The 23,451-nt window shown below is 39.6% G+C and overlaps 1 protein-coding gene across 1 annotated transcript in view; it reads right to left on the reverse strand.

The window, feature by feature from the left end:
• The window catches only part of LOC126335084 (esterase E4-like), a 166,700-nt gene that overhangs the window by 68,958 nt on the left and 74,291 nt on the right, over window positions 1-23,451 (reverse strand). The window contains exon 6 of the mRNA XM_049997979.1: window positions 18,239-18,413. Coding sequence (XP_049853936.1) covers window positions 18,239-18,413 — 175 coding nt within the window. The remainder of the gene's footprint in view (window positions 1-18,238; window positions 18,414-23,451) is intronic.

Genomic DNA, 23,451 nt, shown 5'->3' on the forward strand with positions numbered 1-23,451 from the left:
ACTTTCGGCCTCACAATCCCAATTTCAATGCAGATTAAATAATGATCAGTGTCATCAAAGAATCCCTTGAATACACGTGTGTCCCTCACAGCCTTCCTGAATTCCTGATCTGTTATTGTATAGTCACTGACAGATCTGGTTCCCCTGCCTCCCCAAGTATACCGGTGAATGTTCTTATGTTTAAAAAAGGAGTTTGTGATTACTAAGCCCATACTGGCACAGAAATCCGTGTTGTTTCCCGTTCCTATTGGCCTCCATATCCTCTCCAAATTTACCCATAACCTTTTAATACCCTTCTGTTCAATTTCCAATCCTGGCATTAAAATCACCCATGAGTAGAAGACTGTCCTTGTCCTTTACTCTAACAACTACCTCACTGAGTGCCTCATAAAAACTATCCATCTTATCTTGATCTGTCCCTTCACAATGCGAATATACTGACACAATCCTAATTTTCTTGCTAGACACTGTCAAATCTATCCACATCAGTCGTTCGTTTACATATCTTACTGCAACTACGCTGGGTTCCATTTCTTTCCTGATGTATAGCCCTACACCCCATTGTGCTATTTCTGCTTTGACTCCTGACAGGTAGACCTTGTATTCTCCCACTTCCTCTTCTTTCTCACTCCTTACCCGAATGTCACTAACAGCTAAAACCTCCAGCCCCATCTTACTTGCAGCCTCTGCCAGCTCTACCTTCTTCCCAGAGTAGCCCCCATTGAAATTAATAGCTCCCCATCTCATTACCATTTGTTTGCCAAGTCGTATCTTAGGAGTCCCTGTTTTGTCAGTTAGAGGTGGGACTCCATCACCTCCAAAGGTCCGAGGCATTTTGCTATGATTGTTGCCAGCATCATATTTAAAGTATCGGGGAAGCAGGCTGCTAGCCTTACTTGCCCCGAGTCCCATTGAGTTTTACCCCTAACGGTTGAGGGACTAACTGGTGGATTTGGTAGTCTTTGACGTATGATCACAATGGTGACCACGACTCAGAATATGTCCAAGATGCCCAGCCTTATTCCAAAGTAACTGGTATCCTGACTGTCGGGACCACTTACTTGGCCATTCATACATTGCTCGTGGTTCATGAACTAGGACATGACTACAGGATCCCACAACAGGAACCAAATGCTTTATGGACTTTATTACTGATCACAGTTGGATGGTAGTAAAAGATCAACTTGAAATTGCTAACATAGTCAATGCATATTTTTCTTCAGTAGAGGAAATAACGATGACAAACATAGTATATTTTTAAAGTCATCCATCTGAGCATAGAATATATCTAACCCCCACAAACTGTAAAGAAATAGTTAACATCATTAGCTCTCTAAAATCTTCCAGTTCCACAGGGCATGATGGCCTCACTATTAATGCATTAAAAGTTTGCAGACAAAATGTTTCTGTTCCACTGTCTGTAGCAGTAAATAATATAATAGAATCAGGCACCTTCCCAGCCAGACTAAAAATATTTCTGGTAATGCCAATCTTTCAAAAAGGAGACAAACTAAAAATTCAAAACTACAGACCAATCTCAATACTTCCTGTCTTTTTAAGAATAGTTGAAAAAGTCATATACGGCAGAATTATAAACTTTCTCCAGAAAACAAGCTAATATTTGAAAATAAAAATGGTTTATTGAAATGTAAATCAACAAGCACAGTAGCTGCTCAGTTAATTAAGAGATAATAAGTGCATCGAAAACAACCAACATGTGCTGGTATGTACCTTGACCTTGAGAAAACTTTTGATTATGTGAACGCCACAATCCTATTAGAAAATCTATGGAACATTGGCATCAAATAGTTAGTACTGCTTAAAACTGAAAGTGGTGTTCACAAACCCAAAAATCACTAATATAAAATATGGAGTGCCCCAGGGCTCAGTATTGGGTCCTCTTCTGTTTTTGATTTATATAAATGAAGTAAGATATTGCACTTAGAGTTGATACATCCATTGTGTGTGAAAAGGAATCGTTTAATGAACTAGAGACTCACTGTAATAATGTGACAAATGAAATTGTTAAGTAATTTAATGAGAGCCACTTAAATGTAAGCAGTAGTAAAACATGTATTATGGAGTTGCCAGCAGTAGTTTTAATGATGAAATTAAACTATACATAAGCAATGAGTTAGTAAAAACAGAGTTTAGTGTAAAATTCCTTGGTTTAACAATTCAAAGCACAATCTAAAATGGGACACACATGTTGACACTCTAGCACGTAAGTTGTCTAAGAATATATTCTCCATTAATATGATTAGCAAGTTCTGCAAAGATATTGTAGTCCTAAAGACTGCATACCAAATGCTATTTTTCTCTCACCTGAATTACAGAATAGAAATTTGGGGAGCAACAACCAAAGCAAATATAAATAAGCTATTGCTACTTCAAAAAATAGCTATAAGAATCATCTGTGGAGCAAAATATAAGGAATCATGCCATGGTTTGTTTCCAAAATCTGGTGTACGAACCATAGTAAACATGTACATTCTAAAAGCCATATTACTTGTTAAAAGACTGAAGCTCAACATTTGTTCTGATTTGTATCAGTACAATACCAGAAATAAAGACAAATTTTACATTAACAGCCACAGAAGAGCACTCTAGGAAAATGGTCCACAATACGCAGGTTTAAAGTTAGCCAATGCACTACACAGTAAAGTTATTACATTACTCACAATGAAACTTAAATTTCAGCAAAAGAAATTCCTATTACAAAATCCATTTTACATGTTGGAAGAATGCCATACTTACAAGCAGAATAAGGAGTGCTTCAAAAAAATATGTAAATAGTGTTAAGCACCATTTTATTTGTAATTTAATCATTTTGTTAAACAAATATGTATTCAGAAGAATATATTATTGTGCTATGTATCAAGAATTGTAAACTGTTTTTATACATAAGCAGTGGATCATTCGATGCTGAATAAAATATTATTATTATCATTATATGGGAAAAATATTTAATACTTGATTGGAAACTCCATCAACTCCAGATGAGCTTTTACTTTTGAGAGAATATATAATTTTCTTAATTTCAATGGGAGAAGTTGGTAATACTTTCATGTGTTGGAATTTTATGAGAGTTGCTTTTTCAAAATAGTGCTGTTATACTTTTTGCTGTATTTTTTTTTACTGAATTTAAGAAATGAGTATTTGCTACCTGTGACTCATCATTTGTAGTGCTTCCATTTAATTCAATAGTGATGTTATGCTGTTCATTGACTGATTTTCCTTTCTCCTATTTCAGTACCTTCCATATAGCATTAAGTTTGTTGTTGGAATCACTGATTCCTCACATAATGTGCATGTTCATTGATGTTTAATAACATCTGTTATTAATTTTGAGTAGTTTTTGTGGTTAGCAACAACTGCTGGAACTTTACTTGTTCTTGCCAACAAATGCAATACCCTTTCCCTTTCACAAAATATTTTAACCCCTCTAGTGATACATGGATTTTTACCTCTCTGCTTAATGTCCTTTCTGATTAGTTGATGTTGAAAGCTATTTTCAAATAATGATATGAATTTATTGTAGACTAGATTAGATATTATGTGAGCATTTGGTTCATTATAGATATAATCTCAGATCATCTCTTGTAAACTATTCTTAAAAAAAGTTGAATACTGGAAAATCCAGGATGGAATGAGGACAATATTATGAAAAGGATAGAGTACTACTCACCATATAGTGCAGATGCTGAACCGCAGATAGGTACAACAAAAACACTGTCAAACAAGTAAGCCTAAAAGAGCTTTCATCAAAATCTGAGAATCAGACAACATACACATGCACACACTCCACACTCATGCAAATACAACTCACACGCAACTCTTATCATGTTGCACTACTCACAATCTAGCCTCCGCAGCCATAGACTGTGGTCACTTGTGTTTGAGGTGTGTGTGTGTGTGTGTGTGTGTGTGTGTGTGTGTGTGTGTGTGTGTGTGTGTGTGTGTGTGTGTTGTCCAATTCTGATAAGTCCTTTTTGGCCAAAAGCTTATTTGGTTGACAGTATTTTGTTGTCCCTATCTGTGACTCAGCATCTCCACTATGTGGTGGGTAGTAATATATACTTTTCATAATATTGTCAATATTGTGTAAAGGACAGAGTGATACTCACCTTATAGAGAGGATATTGAGTCAAAGACAAGCACAATGAAAAGACTGCTAAACATTGAGCTTTTAGTCATAAAGCCTTCTTCTAAAGTAGAGAACACATACACATTGCAGTTGATTACGGTCTGGCCTCAGTGGCCAGAGACAGTGGTCATGAGTGTGTGAGTTGTGCTTGTAAGAATGTGTGCATGTTGCCTACTTTAGAAGAAGGCCTTTTATCTGAAAGCTCAGATTTTTAGCAGTCTTTTTATTGTGCCTGTCAGTGACTTAACATCTTCTCTATATGGTGAGTAGCAGTCTGTCCTTTTCAACATATTCCCATTATTCCATCCTGTATCTTTCATTCTTAAAAATGTTTGTCCTAAAATCAGTAATTCCACTGAGGGGTATCTATACTGTAAGGCTCTATCTCATTTATCCTAACTGTGCATCATGACCAGCAAGAATATTTGTCTGCAATACTAAAAGGAACAAACGCTATTTTTATGTCACCTGGTATCTGTGTGTCCTTCTAATGACCTTGGTCATGTTTCCACATCAATTCACTAGGTGGCGGGTCTGTGCTTAGCAACATACTGTTTGGGTTCTTGGCACATTAGTTATGGTGACGCAACAGGTGCTGATTGTTAGCAAAGAGTAAACATTAAGTTCTGCATTAAGCTTCAAAAAACACCTCTAAACATGGACAATGATTAAGAAAGCACATGCAGGCGAGACACTTTCAAGAAGTCATGTTTCTGAGTGTCACAAAAGATTTCGCGAAGCCAGAGATTCAGTGCAAGATGACTGTAGAGCTGGTAGTTCACCTACAGCACATGCCAATGCAAACAAGGAGCATGTAATGCAGTTATTCCAATAAGACTGTCATGTGACTTTGTGTACAGTATCAGAAGAACTTAATTTGAATAATGGTGTTTGTCATAAGATTTTATGTGAAGATTTAGGGAAACGGAAATTTAATGCAAAACTTGGCCCTCACACTAATATATAAACAGAAAGAGGAAAGATGAAGAATTTCTGCTGAACTACTGTATAGCCCAGATGTGAGCTCACATTTCTATTAAAGATTATTGCTGAGGATGAAAGTTGGTGCTACCAGTATGACTCTCATATGAAGCGTCAAAGTGCTGAATGGCAGAGTCCAGTATCAACAGCCTTGGGAAAAGTCAAATGACAATGTTCAAGAACAAAGATAATGTTGATCACACTCTTTTATAGTAAAGGATTAGTTCACCATGTGTACAATGCTCCAGGTCAAATAGCGAACCAAACTCTTTACACTGAAGTCTTGAAACATTTGCAACAAGCAATTTGACATCACTGCCCTGACTTGTGGCATTCTTAGGACTGGTTCTCACTGCATGACAGTGCAAGACCACATACTGCTTTATCTGTTACTATCAGACCAGACACTCTGTTATTGCCATCCCACATTCACTATATCCACCCAACCTCTCACCTTGCAATGTTTTCTCGTTTTCATGAGTGAAAAAAAGACTGAAAGGAAAGCTTCATCAAGATATTGCAGACATCTAATGGACTGCAACAGATGAGCTTACAAGCATCACATTTGAAAGCTTCCCTGCTTGCTTCCAAGACCTCCAGAAATATTGGCAATTGTGTATAGATAGCCAAGTCACAGCTGCAAAATACTAACGCAAATTCTTTCCAGACGAATGGAAAAACTAGTAGAAGCCGACCTCGGGGAAGATCAGTTTGGATTCTGTAGAAATGTTGGAACACGTGAGGCAATACTGACCCTACGACTTATCTTAGAAGCTACATTAAGGATTGGCAAACATACGCTTCTAGCATTTGTAGACTTAGAGAAAGCTTTTGACAATGTTGACTCAAATACGCTCTTTCAAATTCTGAAGGTGGCAGGGGTAAAATACAGTGGGCAAAAGGCTATTTACAATTTGTACAGAAATCAAATGGCAGTTATAAGAGTCGAGGGGCATGAAAGGACAGTAGTGGTTGGGAAGGGAGTGAGACAGGGTTGTAGCCTGTTCCCGATGTTATTCAATCTGTATATTGAGCAAGCAGTGAAGGAAACAAAAGAAAAATTTGGAGTAGGTATTAAAATCCATGGAGAAGAAATAAAAACTTTGACGTTCACCGATGACATTGTCATTCTGTCAGAGACAGCAAAGGACTTGGAAGCGCAGTTGAATGGAATGGATAGTGTCTTGAAAGGAGGATATAAGATGAACATCAACAAAAGCAAAACGAGGATAATGGAATGTAGTCGAATTAAGTCGGGTGATGCTGAGGAATTAGATTAGGAAATGAGACACTTAAAGTAGTAAAGGAGTTTTGCTATTTGGGGAGCAAAATAACTGATGATGGTCGAATTAGAGAGGATATAAAATGTAGATGGGCAATGGCAAGGAAAGCTTTCTGAAGAAGAGAAATTTGTTAACATCGAGTACAGATTTAAGTGTCAGGAAGTCATTTCTGAAAGTATTTGTATGGAGTGTAGCCGTGTATGGAAGTGAAACATGGATGATAAATAGTTTGGACAAGAAGAGAATAGAAGCTTTCGAAATGTGGTGCTACAGAAGAATGCTGAAGATTAGATGGGTAGATCACATAACTAATGAGGAAGTATTGCATAGGATTGGGGAGAAGAGAAGTTTGTGGCACAACTTGACAAGAAGAAGGGATCGGTCGGTAGGACATGTTCTAAGGCATCAAGGGATCACCAATTTAGTATTGGAGGGCAGTGTAGAGGGTAAAAATCATAGAGGGAGACCAAGAGATGACTACACTAAGCAGATTCAGAAGGATGTGGGTTGCAGTGGGTTCTGGGAGATGAAGAAGATTGCACAGGATAGAGTAGCATGGAGAGCTGCATCAAACCAGTCTCAGGACTGAAGACCAGAACAACAACAACCAAGTGGACTATTTCAACAGCAGCTAGTTTTGTTACTTGGTAGGTTTAATATTCTACTTTTTAAAAAATGTATCCTGGAAATTTTCTGACAAAGGTAGTATACTGAAAACATGATGGAGTATTAACTGCTAACTGCTGTCCAGTAGATAGCACTGTAGGTAATCCATATTCCTCATAACAGTTCAAAATTTCTATGTAGGGTACCTATATATTGTACAATTGAAAGTGAGCTATTTTTCAGTGTTAATTCACAAGCACACACCTCTGTGTGCTTATCTCCACAAAATTTACTTGTCTCAGTATTTTCAAACTTGTGTTCTGTCTTAATATGTATAATAATTCTTCCTTTTCCCATATTAGTTTTGCATGAATAAGAAGCTAGAGTATAAGCTTTTATATTTAATTTTCTAACCCTATGCTCATGTGATACTCAGATAAGCAGAGAATGTTTATCTTTTCAGAGCTTTCTAAATTTGCAAACAGATAGGAAGCTCTTATACCTTGTTACTCAGTCACCTAACATTCTGATTATACAGGGTGTTTCAAAAATGACCGGTATATTTGAAACGGCAATACAAACTAAATGAGCAGCGAGAGAAATACACCGTTTGTTGCAATATGCTTGGGACAACAGTACATTTTCAGGCAGACAAACTTTTGAAATTACAGTAGTTACAATTGTCAACAACAGATGGCGCTGCGGTCTGGGAAAATCTATAGTATGATATTTTCCACATATCCACCATGCGTAGCAATAATATGGCATAGTCTCTTAATGAAATTACCCGAAACCTTTGACAACATGTCTGGCGGAATGGCTTCACATGCAGATGAGATGTACTGCTTCAGCTGTTCAATTGTTTCTGGATTCTGGCGGTACACCTGATCTTTCAAGTGTCCCCATAGAAAGAAGTCACAGGGGTTCATGTCTGGCGAATAGGGAGGCCAATCCACGTCACCTCCTGTATGTTTCGGATAGCCCAAAGCAATCACACAATCATAGAAATATTCATTCAGGAAATTAAAGACGTCGGCCATGCGATGTGGCCAGGCACCATCTTGCATAAACCACGAGGTGTTCGCAGTGTTGTCTAAGGCAGTTTGTACCACCACAAATTCACGAAGAATGTCCAGATAGCGTGATGCAGTAATCGTTTCGGATCTGAAAATTGGGCCAATGATTCCTTTGGAAGAAATGGCGGCCCAGACCAGTACTTTTTGAGGATGCAGGGATGATGGGACTGCAACATGGGGCTTTTTGGTTCCCCATATGCGCCAGTTCTGTTTATTGACGAAGCCATCCAGGTAAAAATAAGCTTTGTTAGTAAACCAAATGCTGCCCACATGCATATCGCCGTCATCAATCCTGTGCACTATATTGTTAGCGAAGTCTCTTGTGCAGCAATGGTAGTGGCACTGAGGGGTTGCCGTGTTTGAATTTTGTATGGATAGAGGTGTAAACTCTGGCGCATGAGACGATACATGGACGTTGGCATCATTTGGACCGCAGCTGCAACACGGTGAATGGAAACCCGAGGCCGCTGTTGGATCACCTGCTGCACTAGCTGTGCGTTGCCCTCTGTGGTTGCCGTACGCGGTCGCCCTACCTTTCCAGCACGTTCATCCGTCATGTTCTCAGTCCGTTGAAATTTTTCAAACAGATCCTTTATTGTATCGCTTTTCGGTCCTTTGGTTACATTAAACCTCCGTTGAAAACTTCGTCTTGTTGCAACAACACTGTGTTCTAAGCGGTGGAATTCCAACACCATAAAAATCCTCTGTTCTAAGGAATAAACCATGTTGTCCACAGCACACTTGCACGTTGTGAACAGCACACGCTTACAGTAGAAAGATGATGTACAGAATGGCGCACCCACAGACTGCGTTGTCTTCTATATCTTTCACATCACTTGCAGTGCCATCTGTTGTTGAAAATTGTAACTACTGTAATTCTGAAAGTTTGTCCGCCTGAAAATGTACTGTTGTCCCAAGCATATAGAAACAAACGGTGTATTTCTATCGCTGCTCGTTTAGTTTTTATTGCCGTTTCAAATATACCGGTCATTTTGGAAACACCCTGTATAAGCCAATCTTACTTTTCTGTGCATTTGTAAGCCTTTTATGAGGCTCCTCTGTGAATCTAACTTATTTCATAACAGAATGCCTGAATCCTGATTCTAATGGAAACAAGTTACCTCTTTGATGCCAGTAACCACAAAGATCTTCCTTTGTGCGATAGTGCCCCCCCCCCCCCCCCCCCCCCCCCAAACATTTTCTGCAAGAAGCTCAGTCATCTCTTATTCATGTGTAGGCCATGTCTAGTATATCCCCATCTCCCAATAGCAAGAGGCATTGCACTATGTGTGATTTCATTTGTCAGCAGCAGCCAGCTCAACTCTGTGTTTGCACGGCTTGTGACATAGTATGGTGGTTCTTACCCATATGTTACATTTACAGCCCCTGCTAATAACTATTTTTTCCTTTCTCTAATTTTCTGCTATAGTTTCAATACTGTTATATAAGTATCATGTGGCATATCTACTGATATTCCAGAAATGTAATTAAGCTTTCCTGCATTTAAATTTATTGATTAGAAATTCCTTTCTTCTAAGTTGATTCCAGGAGTAACTTTAGTTTGGCTGTATATCATGTTAATTAAAAGTTACTGCTAATTTAAGTTAACAATATAATCTGATACATGTAAAACTTTGTGAACTAATCAGCATAACAGCACAATGTCATATCGCTCATGTAGGGATCATGAGCATAAGGTTAGGATAATTACTGCATGCACAGAGGCACTCAAACAATCATTCTTCCCATTCTCCTTACATGAATGGAATGGGAAGAAACCCTAATAACTGGTACAATGGGACATACCCTCTGCCATGCACTTCATGGTGGTTGCAGAGTATAGATGTAGATGTAGGTGTAGGTGTAGAAGACTATGTAATGACCCACACCAACAGAAAGCTAAACATTCTGAATTTCCAGTTATCTGCTTTACATTATCAGAAACTAATTACTTGAAGAAATAATTAGTGTTCAGTTTCATAGACACCTTCATTTTCCATTACACATTTCATCATAGCCACTGTTAGATTCTGAACTTTGACTTCCATGAACAATATGAGACTGGAATAGAAGGGAGAACCAATAGAGGTACTCACAGTACCCTCCACCACACACCATCAGGTGGCTTGCGGAGTATGGATGTAGATGTAGATGTAGGATGCACCTGACATAGGTCTTACGCATTGTCTTTCTAGCCACAAACTGCCGATATTGGGTGATGTCCAATTACTTATAGGCAGACATAAGGATAAACATTGTTTTGTAAATTAAATTATGTTTTGAAAATTGGCTAGGATGGTTAATACTGTTTTGGATTAACTACAAGAACTAATGTGATTTTGGCTCATATAAAAAGTTGCTGGTTAGAAATTTTTAAATAATACATGGATATTAACATTCTAATGCAATGTGGAATCCCTTGTTTACATTTATGGGAAAATATTTGCACCAATAACTACAAAACTCATTAATATTAATGTTTATAGACTTAAACATTATTTCTGTAACCTAAATTAGTGAACATTTTAACTGAACTGTATTGTTATTAACAAGTGTTGTAGGAGGTTATTGTCGCCAAAATGAGTGATTGTTGGATATGATTGTGATAATTACGGACTGAATTAATTGAACTATCAGAGCATATGCTACTTTGATAAATTATTAAAAAACAATGCTGATTGCAAACTGTGACATTTTTGTGTAAATCTGAATTGTGTTTTGTGTTACAATAATTAACTTCAGCATTAGGTTGTGGCTGTTCAGTGCACTTGTGGTGACTATCAACCAAGTCATATGTAATATCTTTGTTTTGGCAAGCTCTTTGCAATCAGTTTGTAGCTGCGCAAACAGTACACACGAGCACCAAGAACCAATAATGTATATGACTGCGTATGTGTGCTTCGTAGTAATAAAATAGTGTTTATTACATGTAGTATAGTGTACGTCAATGGATCCAGCAATCCTACAACACTATACCCATACTGGTGATCCCGTCCATTACATACTGTCCACCACTGACAGGTTTACCTGCTAAGTAGAGGTAATTCCTCTCACTACTATCACAGCCAATGCAGTGGCCCGAGCCCTTTTATTAAAGCGGATCTCACACTTTGGCTGCCCAGTTTCTATCACCACTGACCAGGGCCGCCAGTTTGAGTCTGCCCTCTTCCGACAGCTTTGCGAACTGTGTGGGGTGAAATGATTTAGGACTACAGCATACTACCCCCAGAGCAATGGGCTTGTCGAACACTGGCACCAAATGCTCAAAGCTTCCCTGATGTGCCACAGATGTGAGTGGATTGACGCCTTACCATGGGTAATGTTAAGCATTCGGGCCGCATACAAAGAGGACCTTGGCGAATCCCTGGCAGAAGTACTGTATGGAGAACCCCTCACACTCCCAGCTGAGCTAGTTCAGCCTTCACTTCCTCCAGATCAAATCTGTGACTTGACATTCGTTGGGCATGTTAAGGATCTAATCACTAACATTTGTGTGCCTCCTCCTCGACTGCACTTGGTCCCTCCTGTATTTCTGCATAAGGACTTGGTCTCATGCACTCATGTCATGCTGGGCAAAGACACCGTCCGACCGGCACTCAGACCTCCATACTCGTGCCCACACAGAGTAATATTGCGGTGTACCAACCTGTTCAAAGTGCTCATTAATGTCACACCTCAAACAGTATCTGTCTGCCATTTCAAACCAGTGTGGTCTCTGCAAGAACTGCTCAATACCCCACCTAGTCAGCCCCCACCCCCTGCTACACCCACCTCGCACGAGGCATCTACCAACGGTCCGCAGATGAGACGCCCATTCCCGCACGTGTGACATTACCCACTCCCAATCGTGTGACAGTGCTACAGATTAATGTGTCATTCCCCTACAGAGTGATGCGTGTGACAACTCCCCCTCCTACAGGCAGCCCCCCACCTCTCCCCTGTTAGGATTTAGTGACGTATCAGGGGCCAGCCTCGGAACGTGTGATGTCGCTGATGATGACTCATGTGGAGAGTCTGTCAACCCATATACAGAAGTGGTAGTGAATGTCAACACAGATTTTATTGACAGCTCTAAAGTGTTTTTTTGTTATGCAGCCAGATAATGTGTGTGTCTTCTATGAACAAGCCATCTCCCCCAATGACAACTTAACCCACATTCATCTTCTCCAGAATGTCCCCTTGCCTGTTGGTACTGACCCATCAATGCTAAAAGTCCTATGTACTGCAACAGGCATTCATGTCTGCTACCCTGGCTCCTCACAACCCACCGTCTTCTCCCCGGATCCCTCAACTGCTTTACGAGGATTCGCCCGGTCAGGCAGGAACGTCCACTCCCCTCACTAGTTTGAAGACTTCAGTTACTAATGTAATGTAATGTAAGGTATGGTTTTCGTTTAAACACCCTTTCCCTCCTCACTTTGGTGTTTCCTTTACATGTATGCCCCAATATTTATGTTTTGTGCTCCACACTATAAGGGAGAGGGGGGCTAATGGTGGTGACGCTCAATCAAGTCGTGAGTAATATCTTTGTTTTGGCAAGCTCTCTGCCAGCAGTTTGTGGCTGAATGTGAAACATTACACACGCTCACTGAGAATTAAGAATGTATATAACTATATGTGTGGTTTGGAGTCATAAAATAGTGCTTGTTACATGTGGTATAATGTACATCATTGGATCTGGCAAGGCAATCCTACAACACTAAACTGATACACTAATATACTGTTGATAAACTGGTCTTCATTATTAGGTACCAACCTTTGCAAGGACTAACTGTATGTGTTAATGAAATCCAAACAGTTGTCGCCCCTAGTACTGCAATATCTGTCTCTGCCCAGACCACTTCCTGGTCCTCTTACTATGGTAACCTAAACCTGTTTATCAAAGTTTTTACACAAATTTCCTGTGTTCTCTGTCATGTGACTAAGAGTAGCACTTAGCTTCACAGTGCTTGTGGCCTGGTACCCTGTTCCTAATTTGTCCCATACCATCTGGCCTACACCTCACCCATGGCTACTATCTAGCAGCAAGACCCTTTTCTTCCTACTCTCATTCGGTACTGAACTACACCAAGTTTCTCTGCTAGAGGTCTTCTGCACCCTACTGTGACCTACAGCTGGATGAGGCTCCCCCCTTCATGCTTCAGGCAACAAATCAGATTTATTGAGTACTGTAAGCTGAAACATAGATGAAGCTGAAGACCTATTTCCCTTTTTGCCAGTATGTATTGCTTTTACCCAGATTCAAAAATATTTTTTTCACTTCAACATTGTTGTTGTTGTAGTTATAGTTGTTGTTGTTGTGGTCTTCAGTCCTGAGACTGGTTTGATGCAGCTCTCCATGCTACTCTATCCAGTACAGGCTTCATCATCTCCCAGTACTTACTGCAACCTACATCCTTCTGAATCTGCTTAGTGTATTTATCTCTTGGTCTCCCTCTACGATTTTTACCCTCCATGCTGCCCTCCAATACTAAATTGGTGATCCCTTGATGCCTCAGAACATGTCCTACCAACCGATCCCTTCTTCTAGTCAAGTTGTGCCACAAACACCTCTTCTCCCCAATCCTATTCAATACTTCCTCATTAGTTATGTGATCTACGCATCTAATCTTCAGCTTTCTTCTGTAGCACCACATTTCAAAAGCTTCTATTCTCTTCTTGTTCAAACTATTAATCGTCCATGTTTCACTTCCATACATGGCTACACTCCATACAAATACTTTCAGAAATGACTTCCTGACACTTAAATCTATACTCGATGTTATCAAAGTTCTCTTCTTCAGAAAGGCTTTGCTTGTCATTGCCAGTCAACATTTGATATCTTCTCTATTTCGACCATCATCAGTAATTTTGCTCCCCAAATAGCAAAACTCCTTTACTACTTTAAGTGGCAATGTACTTGAGGTCAGTATTTTGGAAATGGAAGAGGATGTAGATGAAGATGAAATGGGAGATATAATACTGCATGAAGAGTTTGACAGAGCACTGAAAGACCTGACTTGAAACAAGGCCCCGGGAGTAGACAGCATTCCATTAGAACTACTGACAGCCTTCGGAGAGCCAGATGAGCAAGATGTATGAGACAGGCGAAATTCCCTCAAACTTCAAGAAGAATATAATAATTCCGATCCCAAAGAAAGCAGGTGTTGACAGATGTGAAAATTACCAAACTATCAGTTTAATAAGTCACGGCTGCAAAATACTAACATGAATTCTTTAAAGACAAATGGAAAAACTAGTAGAAGCCGACCTCGGGGAAGATCAGTTTGGATTCCGTAGAAATGTTGGAATGCTCCTTCCACCTTTCTGTTTTCCCTTCTTTGCTTAGAACTGGGTTTCCATCTGAGCTCTTGATATTCATGCAAGTGGTTCTCTTTTCTCCAGAGGTCTCTTTAATTTTCCTGTAGGCTGTATCTATCTTACCCCTAGTAAGATAAGCCTCTACATCCTTACATTTGTCCTCTAGCCATCCCTGCTTAGCCATTTTGCACTTCCTGTCGATCTCATTTTTGAGACATTTGTATTCCTTTTTGCCTGCTTCATTTACTGCATTTTTATATTTTCTCCTTTCATCAATTTAATTCAGTATTTCTTCTGTCACCCAAGGATTTCTACTAGCCCTCGTCTTTTTACCTACTTGATCCTCTGCTGCCTTCACTACTTCATCCCTCAAAGTTACCCATTCTTCTTCTACTGTATTTCTTTCCCCCATTCCTGTCAATTGTTCCCTTATGCTGTCCTTGAAACTCTGTAAACCTCTGGTTTAGTCAGTTTATCCAGGTCCCATCTCCTTAAATTCCCACCTTTTTGCAGTTTCTTCAGTTTTAATCTACAGGTCATAACCAATAGATTGTGGTTAGAATCCACATCTACCCCTGGAAATGTCTTACAATTTAAAACCTGGTTCCTCAATCTCTGTCTTACCATTATATAATCTATCTGAAACCTTTCAGTATCTCCAGACTCCTTCCATGTATACAACCTTATTTCATGATTCGTGAACCAAGTGTTAACTATGATTAAGTTGTGCTCTGTGCAAAATTCTACCAGACGGCTTCCTCTTTCATTTCTTACCCCCAATCCATATTCACCTACTACATTTCCTTCTCTCCCTTTTCCTACTGCCAAATTCCAGTCACCCGTGACTATTTAATTTTCGTCTCCCTTCACAATCTGAATAATTTCTTTTATTTCATCATACATTTCTTCAATTTCTTCGTCATCTGCAGTGCTAGGTGGCATATAAACTTGTACTACTGTAGTAGGTGTGGGCTTCGTATCTATCTTGGCCACAATAATGCGTTCACTATGCTGTTTGTAGTAGCTTATCTGCATTCCTATTTTCCTATTCATTATTAAATCTGCTCCTGCATTACCCCTATTTGATTTTGTGTTTAGAACCCTGTAGTCACCTGACCAGAAGTCTCATTCCTCCTTCCACCGAACTTAACTAATTCCCACTATATCTAACTTTAACCTATCCATTTCCCTTTTTAAATTTTCTAACCTACTTGTCCGATTAAGGGACCTGACATTCCACGCTCCGATCCGTAAAATGCCAGTTTTCTTTCTCCTGATAATGACATCCTCTTGAGTGTCGTTATCAGGAGAAAGAAAACTGGCACTTCAACGTATCTGTTTCAAATTTTACATAATTTAATTCAGCCACAAGGGCAAAAATATTTGCTTTCTGCTCAGAAATTGTCTTGAACTTTTTGCTATAACTTCAATTTGATTACATCAGTAGAGTGAAAAGTTTGAAAGTGAGGTATGTGTTAGGTAGTGAGACTCCATTTAACCAAACTATTTTCTGTAGACTTTGAAGACATCTTCAGATCATAAAACTGAGATAAAGGAGTATGAATAAATGTATGGTCTCTGATTGACCATCTATTTGCAGATGTCCTTTATTTTTCAAATCCATCAGAACTTCAGCAAAGGATGGAGGAACTGAACTGAACAAATTTGACATTAAGGCTGAATATTAATTACAGTGAGACAAAAATGAGGTACAAGAAGTTTCTTGATAAGAAAATATTAGGTCTGAATTGAAGTTGCAGAAACAGGCGATGAATTTGTATATTTAGGACAACTGAAAATAAGAAGCACATGGACATCCGAAGAAATAAAGAGAGAGTTAAATTGACTCAGAGTTCATTTGGAAACTGAATGACCTATTCACAAGTAAATGTGTGCATGTATGTGCGCACCTGTGTGTGTTCCTTCCACGTTTGTATTCTGATTTTTGGATATATTTAAAATAAGGGTGAGGCAACCACTCACCTATACTGTTTCAATGGTTGGAGCACAGTAGTGCATAACAGAAAGCAGCAGTCACACTAGTTTTCAAGCACTAGCTCTTTTTCCAGCAATAGTACACACATTTGCAAACATTAACATGCAGGCAAACAAACATACACTCCTGTGGCCATGAAAAAGAGCTAGTAGCCAAAAGCTAGTGTGAATGATGTTTTCTGTTATGTGTTGCTGTGCTCCACATGTCAATCTGCTATCAATGAGTGGTTGACTTTCACTTACTTTATGTTTGGTTCTGTCCACGAATTTCTATTGTTGTTATACTTTTCTGATAGCTTTCATGAGTTTCTTTTTGCTATGAGTCTATAAACATGTAAATCCCTGACCCATCTCCAAAAATAGAAATTTTTGAAATTATGAACAATGAAGTGGTCTACAGCATGTCAAAAATATCACAAGAGATGTTATGAGAAACAAGAAGAGACTGCTTGAAAAATACATGTGAAAAGTGGAGCAAAACACTCTTCACAATACTGGAGGGGAAGAAACTGAGGCTAGAGACTATGGGACCATTGTGGTAAACAATGCAAGGCCCAGTAAGAAAAGAGAAGGACAGTAAGTAAAGTGCTTAAAAATTAATTATGAAATAGCATCTTTACACTTTTCTATTGTGTTTTGAGCTGATGTGATGGTTATAGCAATTTTTGACACACTGTAGCATGTAGTGGCTCTTATATGATAATGAGCCTATTCAAAGCTCATTACAAGGATTACAATATTTTAATTTTGTCTCCCTACAATGTCCTATTTATGAAGAAGATTTTGGCTTCATTCACTGTTATAAATGATCAGATATTTCATCTGTTCATGAAAATGTGAGCTCTATCTTTAAGTATTTTATGTTGTTATACAATGCCTCTTCCTATTGTTACTGGTGAGTTTTTTGCTCAGCTGAATGAACATAGTTCACAGCTTCATACTGAACACTACATATAAGCAATGGAAAGCCTAATGAGAGTTCTCCCCACAACAGCAACACGTTTCCTGTTTTCCCCCCATGTTATTATTCTGAATGGAGGCCTTAGGTCTACAGCTGCATCTCCATACTCTACAAAACCACTGGCAGAGCAACTGGAACAGTAAACTAACACATAATTATCAAAAGAAATATTATGAAAGCACAATCACAAAAGAACTGTACATTACTTGTAAAACAAATTAAAACCAGGGAGGAAGGAAGTAAGAAATATAAAAGTTCTTTTATAATTTAGGAGGAAACCATACCACAACTTTATTTTGAACATGACTTTCTTTATTTGAGAACTATTTTAAATTGCTTTCTTGTTGCTGTAATGAAACTGTACAGAAATGTTTCAGTTTGAATTCTAAAATAGTAATTCTATTAGCCCTATGTTTTGCTGTCATTGATCAATATTAATGTTTCTTAGTACATACAATACATTCATTTGAGATAAAAATTGCATCAAAATTGTCCAAAATAAACGTGGTGCAACAGTGCAAAAACACAATGCAGATTGCAGGCTCATAATCGGATTTCATTTATTAATACTATAGAGGGTACTCTAGCGAATGAACAGTTAATGTGTGTGCATGGAAGAGGCAGTGCAGCCAGTGGTGCTGTTTAAGTGTAGTGCTGCTCACTGTATGTTTTGAGTGCATTGACACAGAGTATTGTAGACATATAGAAGCAGGATAGCACAGGTACACACTGTATCTGTGTTTTGTGTCATCATGGACTTCTTTTAGCACATGTTCATGTTGATTCACAGTTATAAAAAGTTATTTAACTTATGAACAATGAACATACATGAAACACTATTTATAAAATGATTAACTGTACATATATAATTGAAAGAAGGTCAACATACGCAAAGCTTTCCAGCTGAATTCATCTTTAGTGGTTCCTGTAATTAGTGGAATATGGGTAAAATTTCCTGAAAGGAACTGCTGTGTTGGATCAGCAGTAAGAAATCTCTCTGCTTCATTTCCATAATCCTGTTCAACAACTGCTCCAAACACCAGCATTGGATCCCAACCCCATTCCTACATAGAAAACATAATAAATAGCCACATTTATACAGAAGAAAAATCACTGCTGAATTAAAATTTAAAAAAGTTGAGAAACATTTATTTACTACTAGCTTTTTCTCCACAATTTCTCCTGCATGTGTGTTCAACACATATACATCTATACATCTCCTCCTGCCCCCTCTCTTCCTCCACCCATCTCTCCATACACCTAATCCTCCTACCTCTATATGTCCATCTCCTCCTCCCTCTCTCTTTTTATATCACCTTCATCCCTTCTCTCCAACATGTAGGCCCTCCAAAACAGGTCAATAAACCAGAGTGGTACTACACAACATGCCTGTTGTGCATGGCTACCTGTATGGCAGTCATTGAAAAAACATGTTTTTGTCTGTATGTGCACTCCTATTGGAGCTAGGAGATTATAAACCCCACAGTGCTGATACTCATAACATTTGTAGTTTGTATGCCAATTGGTTGAAGTCAATTGAGGGATTTTGGAGGAGATCCTGGACATACTTATATATAAGGGGTGATCAAAAAATTTCCATTTGAAGGCCATACAGTCCAGAACTGGGAAGCAAGTCAAGCAAAATTGCCATGAGCATTGAGGCAATCATCCTATTGACACACCAGACCAAAGATAACTGTTGCGTAAAACACCATGTCCTGTTGCATGAAGAAGTTCCTAACAGCCTACTGCACATTTCCATTTGACAGGAATCCTTGACTCTGAAATCATTTTTAAGGAACCAAAAGTGTTATAATCACATTGGAAGATATTAGAACTATACACTTGAGTTAGTATAACTTCTGCATTACAACTTTTGCATAATTGGAATGTATATTTCCATGGTGCAGCTGCACTCTTTGTTTCAGTTTTTCCAAATATTTTGCTTAACTGCGTGCTGTAATTTCTCCAGCATTATGCAGTACCATTCCCCACTGATGGAGACTCAGGGTTCCTTGAAATCAATAATTTAATTGGATTGATAAAAAATCTACTCATCAAGCAGTAGCAGAACACACACAAAGAAGAAAGTTATAATTAGGCAAGCTTTTGGAGCCACTGGCTCTGAAAGCTTGAATAATTATAACTTTCTGGTGTGTGTGTGTGTGTGTGTGTGTGTGTGTGTGTGTGTGTGTGTGTGTGTGTGTGTTCTGCTGCCACTTGATGAGTAGATTTTTTTATACATCCAATTAAATTATTTTGTCAAATATTGATTGTTTTCTTTGTTATATAAACTATGTGATCAAAAGTATCTGGACACCCCCAAAAACATACATTTTTCATATTAGGTGCATTGTGCTGCCACCTACTGCCAGGTAGGCATACCAACGACCTTAGTAGTCATTAGACATCATGGGATAGCAGAGTGAGGCGCTCCGCAGAACTCATGGACTTCGAACGTGGTCAGGTGATTGGGTGTCACTTGTGTCATATGTCTGTATGGGAGATTTACAAACCCCTAAACATGCCTAGGTCCATTCTTTCTGATGTGATAGTGAAGTGGAAACGTGAAGGGACACGTATAGCAAAAAACTGTACAGGCCAACCTCATCTCTGGACTGATAGAGACTGCCAGCAGTTGAAGAGGGTCATAATGTGTAATAGGCAGACATCTATCCAGACCATCACACAGGAATTCCAAACTGCATCAGGATCCAATGCAAGTACTATGACAGTTAGGTGGTAAGTGAGAAAACTTGGATTTCATGGTCGAGCAGCTGCTCATAAGCCACCCATCACTCAGTAAATGCCTAACTATGCCTTGCTTGGTGTAAGGAACATAAACATTGGAGGATTGAAGTGCAGGAAAATGTTGTGTGGAGTGATGAATCATGGTACTCAATGTGGTGGTCTGATGGCAGGGTGTGGGTATGGCAAATGTCCAGTGAACATCATCTGCCAGTGTGTGTAGTTCCAACAGTAAAATTTGTAGGCGTTGGTGTTATGGTGTGGTCATGTTTTTCATGGAGAGTGCTTGCACCTCTTGTTTTGCATGGAACTATTACAGTACAGGTCTACATTAGTGTCTTGAGCACCTTCTTGCTTCCCACTGTTGAAGAGCCATTCGGGGATGATAACTGGGTCTTTCAAATCAATCAAGTACCTGTTCATAATGCACAGCTTGTAGCAGAGTGGTTACACGAGAATAGCATCCCTGTAATGGACTGGCCTGCACAGTGTCCTGACCTGAATAATATAGAACACCTTTGGGATGTTTTGGAACATTGAGTTCCTGCCAGGCCTCACCAACTGACATCGATACCTCTCCTCTGTGCAGCACTCCATGAAGAATGGGTTGCCATTCCCCAAGAAACCTGGTTGAACGTATGCCTGCAAGAGTGGAAGCTGTCATCAAGGCTAAGTGTGGGCCAACTCCACAATGAATTCGAGCATTAACAATGGAGGGCGCCATGATCTTGTAAGTCATTTCAGCCAGGTGTCCGGATACTTTTGATCACATAGTGTATATTGCAACCTCATCTTCCTCCCTCCATTCTTCTGTGTGTCATCCTCTTCCTTCCCCTTCCCCACCTCCCCCAACCTGCCCCCCCCCCCCAGACTTTCAGTCATCCTCTTCCTCTGCAACAGTCTCTCAGTCAACCTCATCACCCATGTCTCCTCCCCACCCTCTATCTCTCTCTCTCTCTCTCTATCTCTCTCTCTCTCTCTCTCTCTCTCTCTCTCTCTCTCTCACTCACTCACTCACTCACTCACTCACACACACACACACACACACACACACACACACACACACACACACACACCTTCCTCACCCCCTCTCTTTGTCCACCCCCTCTGTCCCCTCCTTTTACCCCTCCCTCCATTTTTACCGCCCTTCCCTCTCTCTCTCTCTCTCTCTCTCTCTCTCTCTCTCTCTCTCTCTGTCCATTTCTTCCTGCCCCTCAATCTCTATTTTCATCTCCTCATCTCCTCTTGCCCCTCTCCCTATCCAGTCCCTATTTCCCTATCTGTCCATCTCCTTCCACCTTCCATATCCCTGTCCTCCCACCTTCATTTGCCTCTCTGTCCATCTCTTCCTTGTCACCTCTCCCTCTGTCCATCTCCCCTTTCCCCTCTCTCTCCTTATCCATCTCCTCCTGGCCCCATCTCCCAATCCATCTCCTTCTCTCCACCTCTCTCTGTCCATCCCCTCCTCCTGAATCCTGCATCCCCTCCTACCCCTTTGTCCATCCTATCCTCTATCTTAATCTTCCACCAGTCATGCTTATCTGCCCATGTAACTCCTGCAAAGGAGATTGATAAAGGCCGTCATGCAAAGCAGCCTATAAATGTCAGGAGCTTGAAAAATGTTTACCTGACACAGGGAGTGCTGCAGTGCAGGTCAATAAAACAGGTTACAACTATTCCCACACTACCTGTCTTTAATGCTGGGTAACCTAAACAGTAGGGGCTGGATACATCACACTCCCCCCCCCCCCCCCCCCGATCTAACTACTCAGTGTTGATAAGCACTGCTGCGAGAGGGTGGGGGTGAGAAGTGGATAATGAGAGAGGAGGGAAGATGAGGTGAACAGAGGAATGTGGGAGGGGGTGGTGGATAGGGAGAGAGAGAGATGGGTGAGGATAAGATGGGAAAAGAATATGGAGGTGAATGAGATAAATAGTTGGGGGTAGATGGACTGAAGGTGGGGGCAGCCTTTATATAGGGGGTTGGAAAATCATTTTAGCCCCTGACATGGAGGTTGCCTAGCAAAGCACGCTGATACTATTTGCACACATGCCTGTCTTTTTGCCCATATCTCTGTTTGTATTACAGCTAGGATGCTGTAAACCTCAAGATTATGATACCTGTTTGATGTTTGTTTGTCAAATTTGGTTAAAACCAATCCAGATGTTTAGGAAGAGATTGTGGACATACACACACAAGGTGTGTGAGAAAAGAAATGAGACTGGTTTTTTATCTGCCAGAGCTTTTATTTTTTTTCAAACAAAAATGTTGTCCCCTTCAAACTGTTCCCTATACACCAGCAGAGTCATTGTTCCCAGCCATGGCAGCAGTGCAGAAACGCTTCAGCTCATAGGGCCTGTAACATGTCAGTCACACGCTTTTGAATATTCTCCAGAATCCCAAAAATGACACCCTTTTAACACATTTTTCAGTTTCAAAAACAGAAAAAGTCACAAAGACTTAGATCATGTGAATAAGGAATCTGTGGAACAACAGGAATATCTTTTGAGGTCAAAAATTGTGTGATGGAAGTGGCCATGTGGCATAAGGCATTGTCAAAGCATTCATTTGTCTGCAGTGTCCAGTATCACTCAATTAACCCTTCTCCTGGGCCTTTCAAGGACATCTTTGTAAAAAACATGGTTGATAGCTTATCTTGGATGAACAATTTGCTCATGTATGATACCCCTATTGTTGAGAACGCAAATATTCATTTTGATCTTGGATTTGCTCCTTTGAGCTTTTTTGATTGAGGAAACTTCTCAATGTGCCAATCCTCATTTTGCTGCTTTGGCTCAGGATCATACTCAACAATCCAGGATTCATCACTTGTGATCATATGACTGAACCATTCATCATCATTGGCAATAATAACATCAAACATATTTTTTTGATTGCCCCTCTGCGCAGTTGTGAGGTTTCTTGGCACAATTTTGACACAAACCTTTTACATGTACAGAACTTCAGTGAAAATTTAATGTATGGTGAAAATGTTTAAGTTTAACAGGTCACCCATCATCCTTCTTGTTAAACATTGGTCTGATCTCTGAAGAGCATGCACATGTTTGATATATTCATCGGATTTTGAAATTGGAGGTCCCTCTGAGCAAGGTTCATTTTCAATGTCTTGTTGGTCTTCCAAAAATGATTTGCACAAGTGAAAAACTTGTGCTCTTGATAAGGAATGTTCCCCATAGGCCTGTTTCAACTTTTCAAGGGTCACACTTCTGTATTCCCCAATTTTAACACAAAACTTGATTGCATAACATTGCCATAAATTCCACTGTTCCATTCTTGTAACACACAACAGAAACACAACTTCACTGACAGCACTCTGAAATATCACATGATGG

The sequence above is a fragment of the Schistocerca gregaria genome, chromosome 2 (genome assembly GCF_023897955.1).
Source record: "Schistocerca gregaria isolate iqSchGreg1 chromosome 2, iqSchGreg1.2, whole genome shotgun sequence".
Taxonomy (NCBI): Eukaryota; Metazoa; Arthropoda; class Insecta; order Orthoptera; family Acrididae; genus Schistocerca; species Schistocerca gregaria.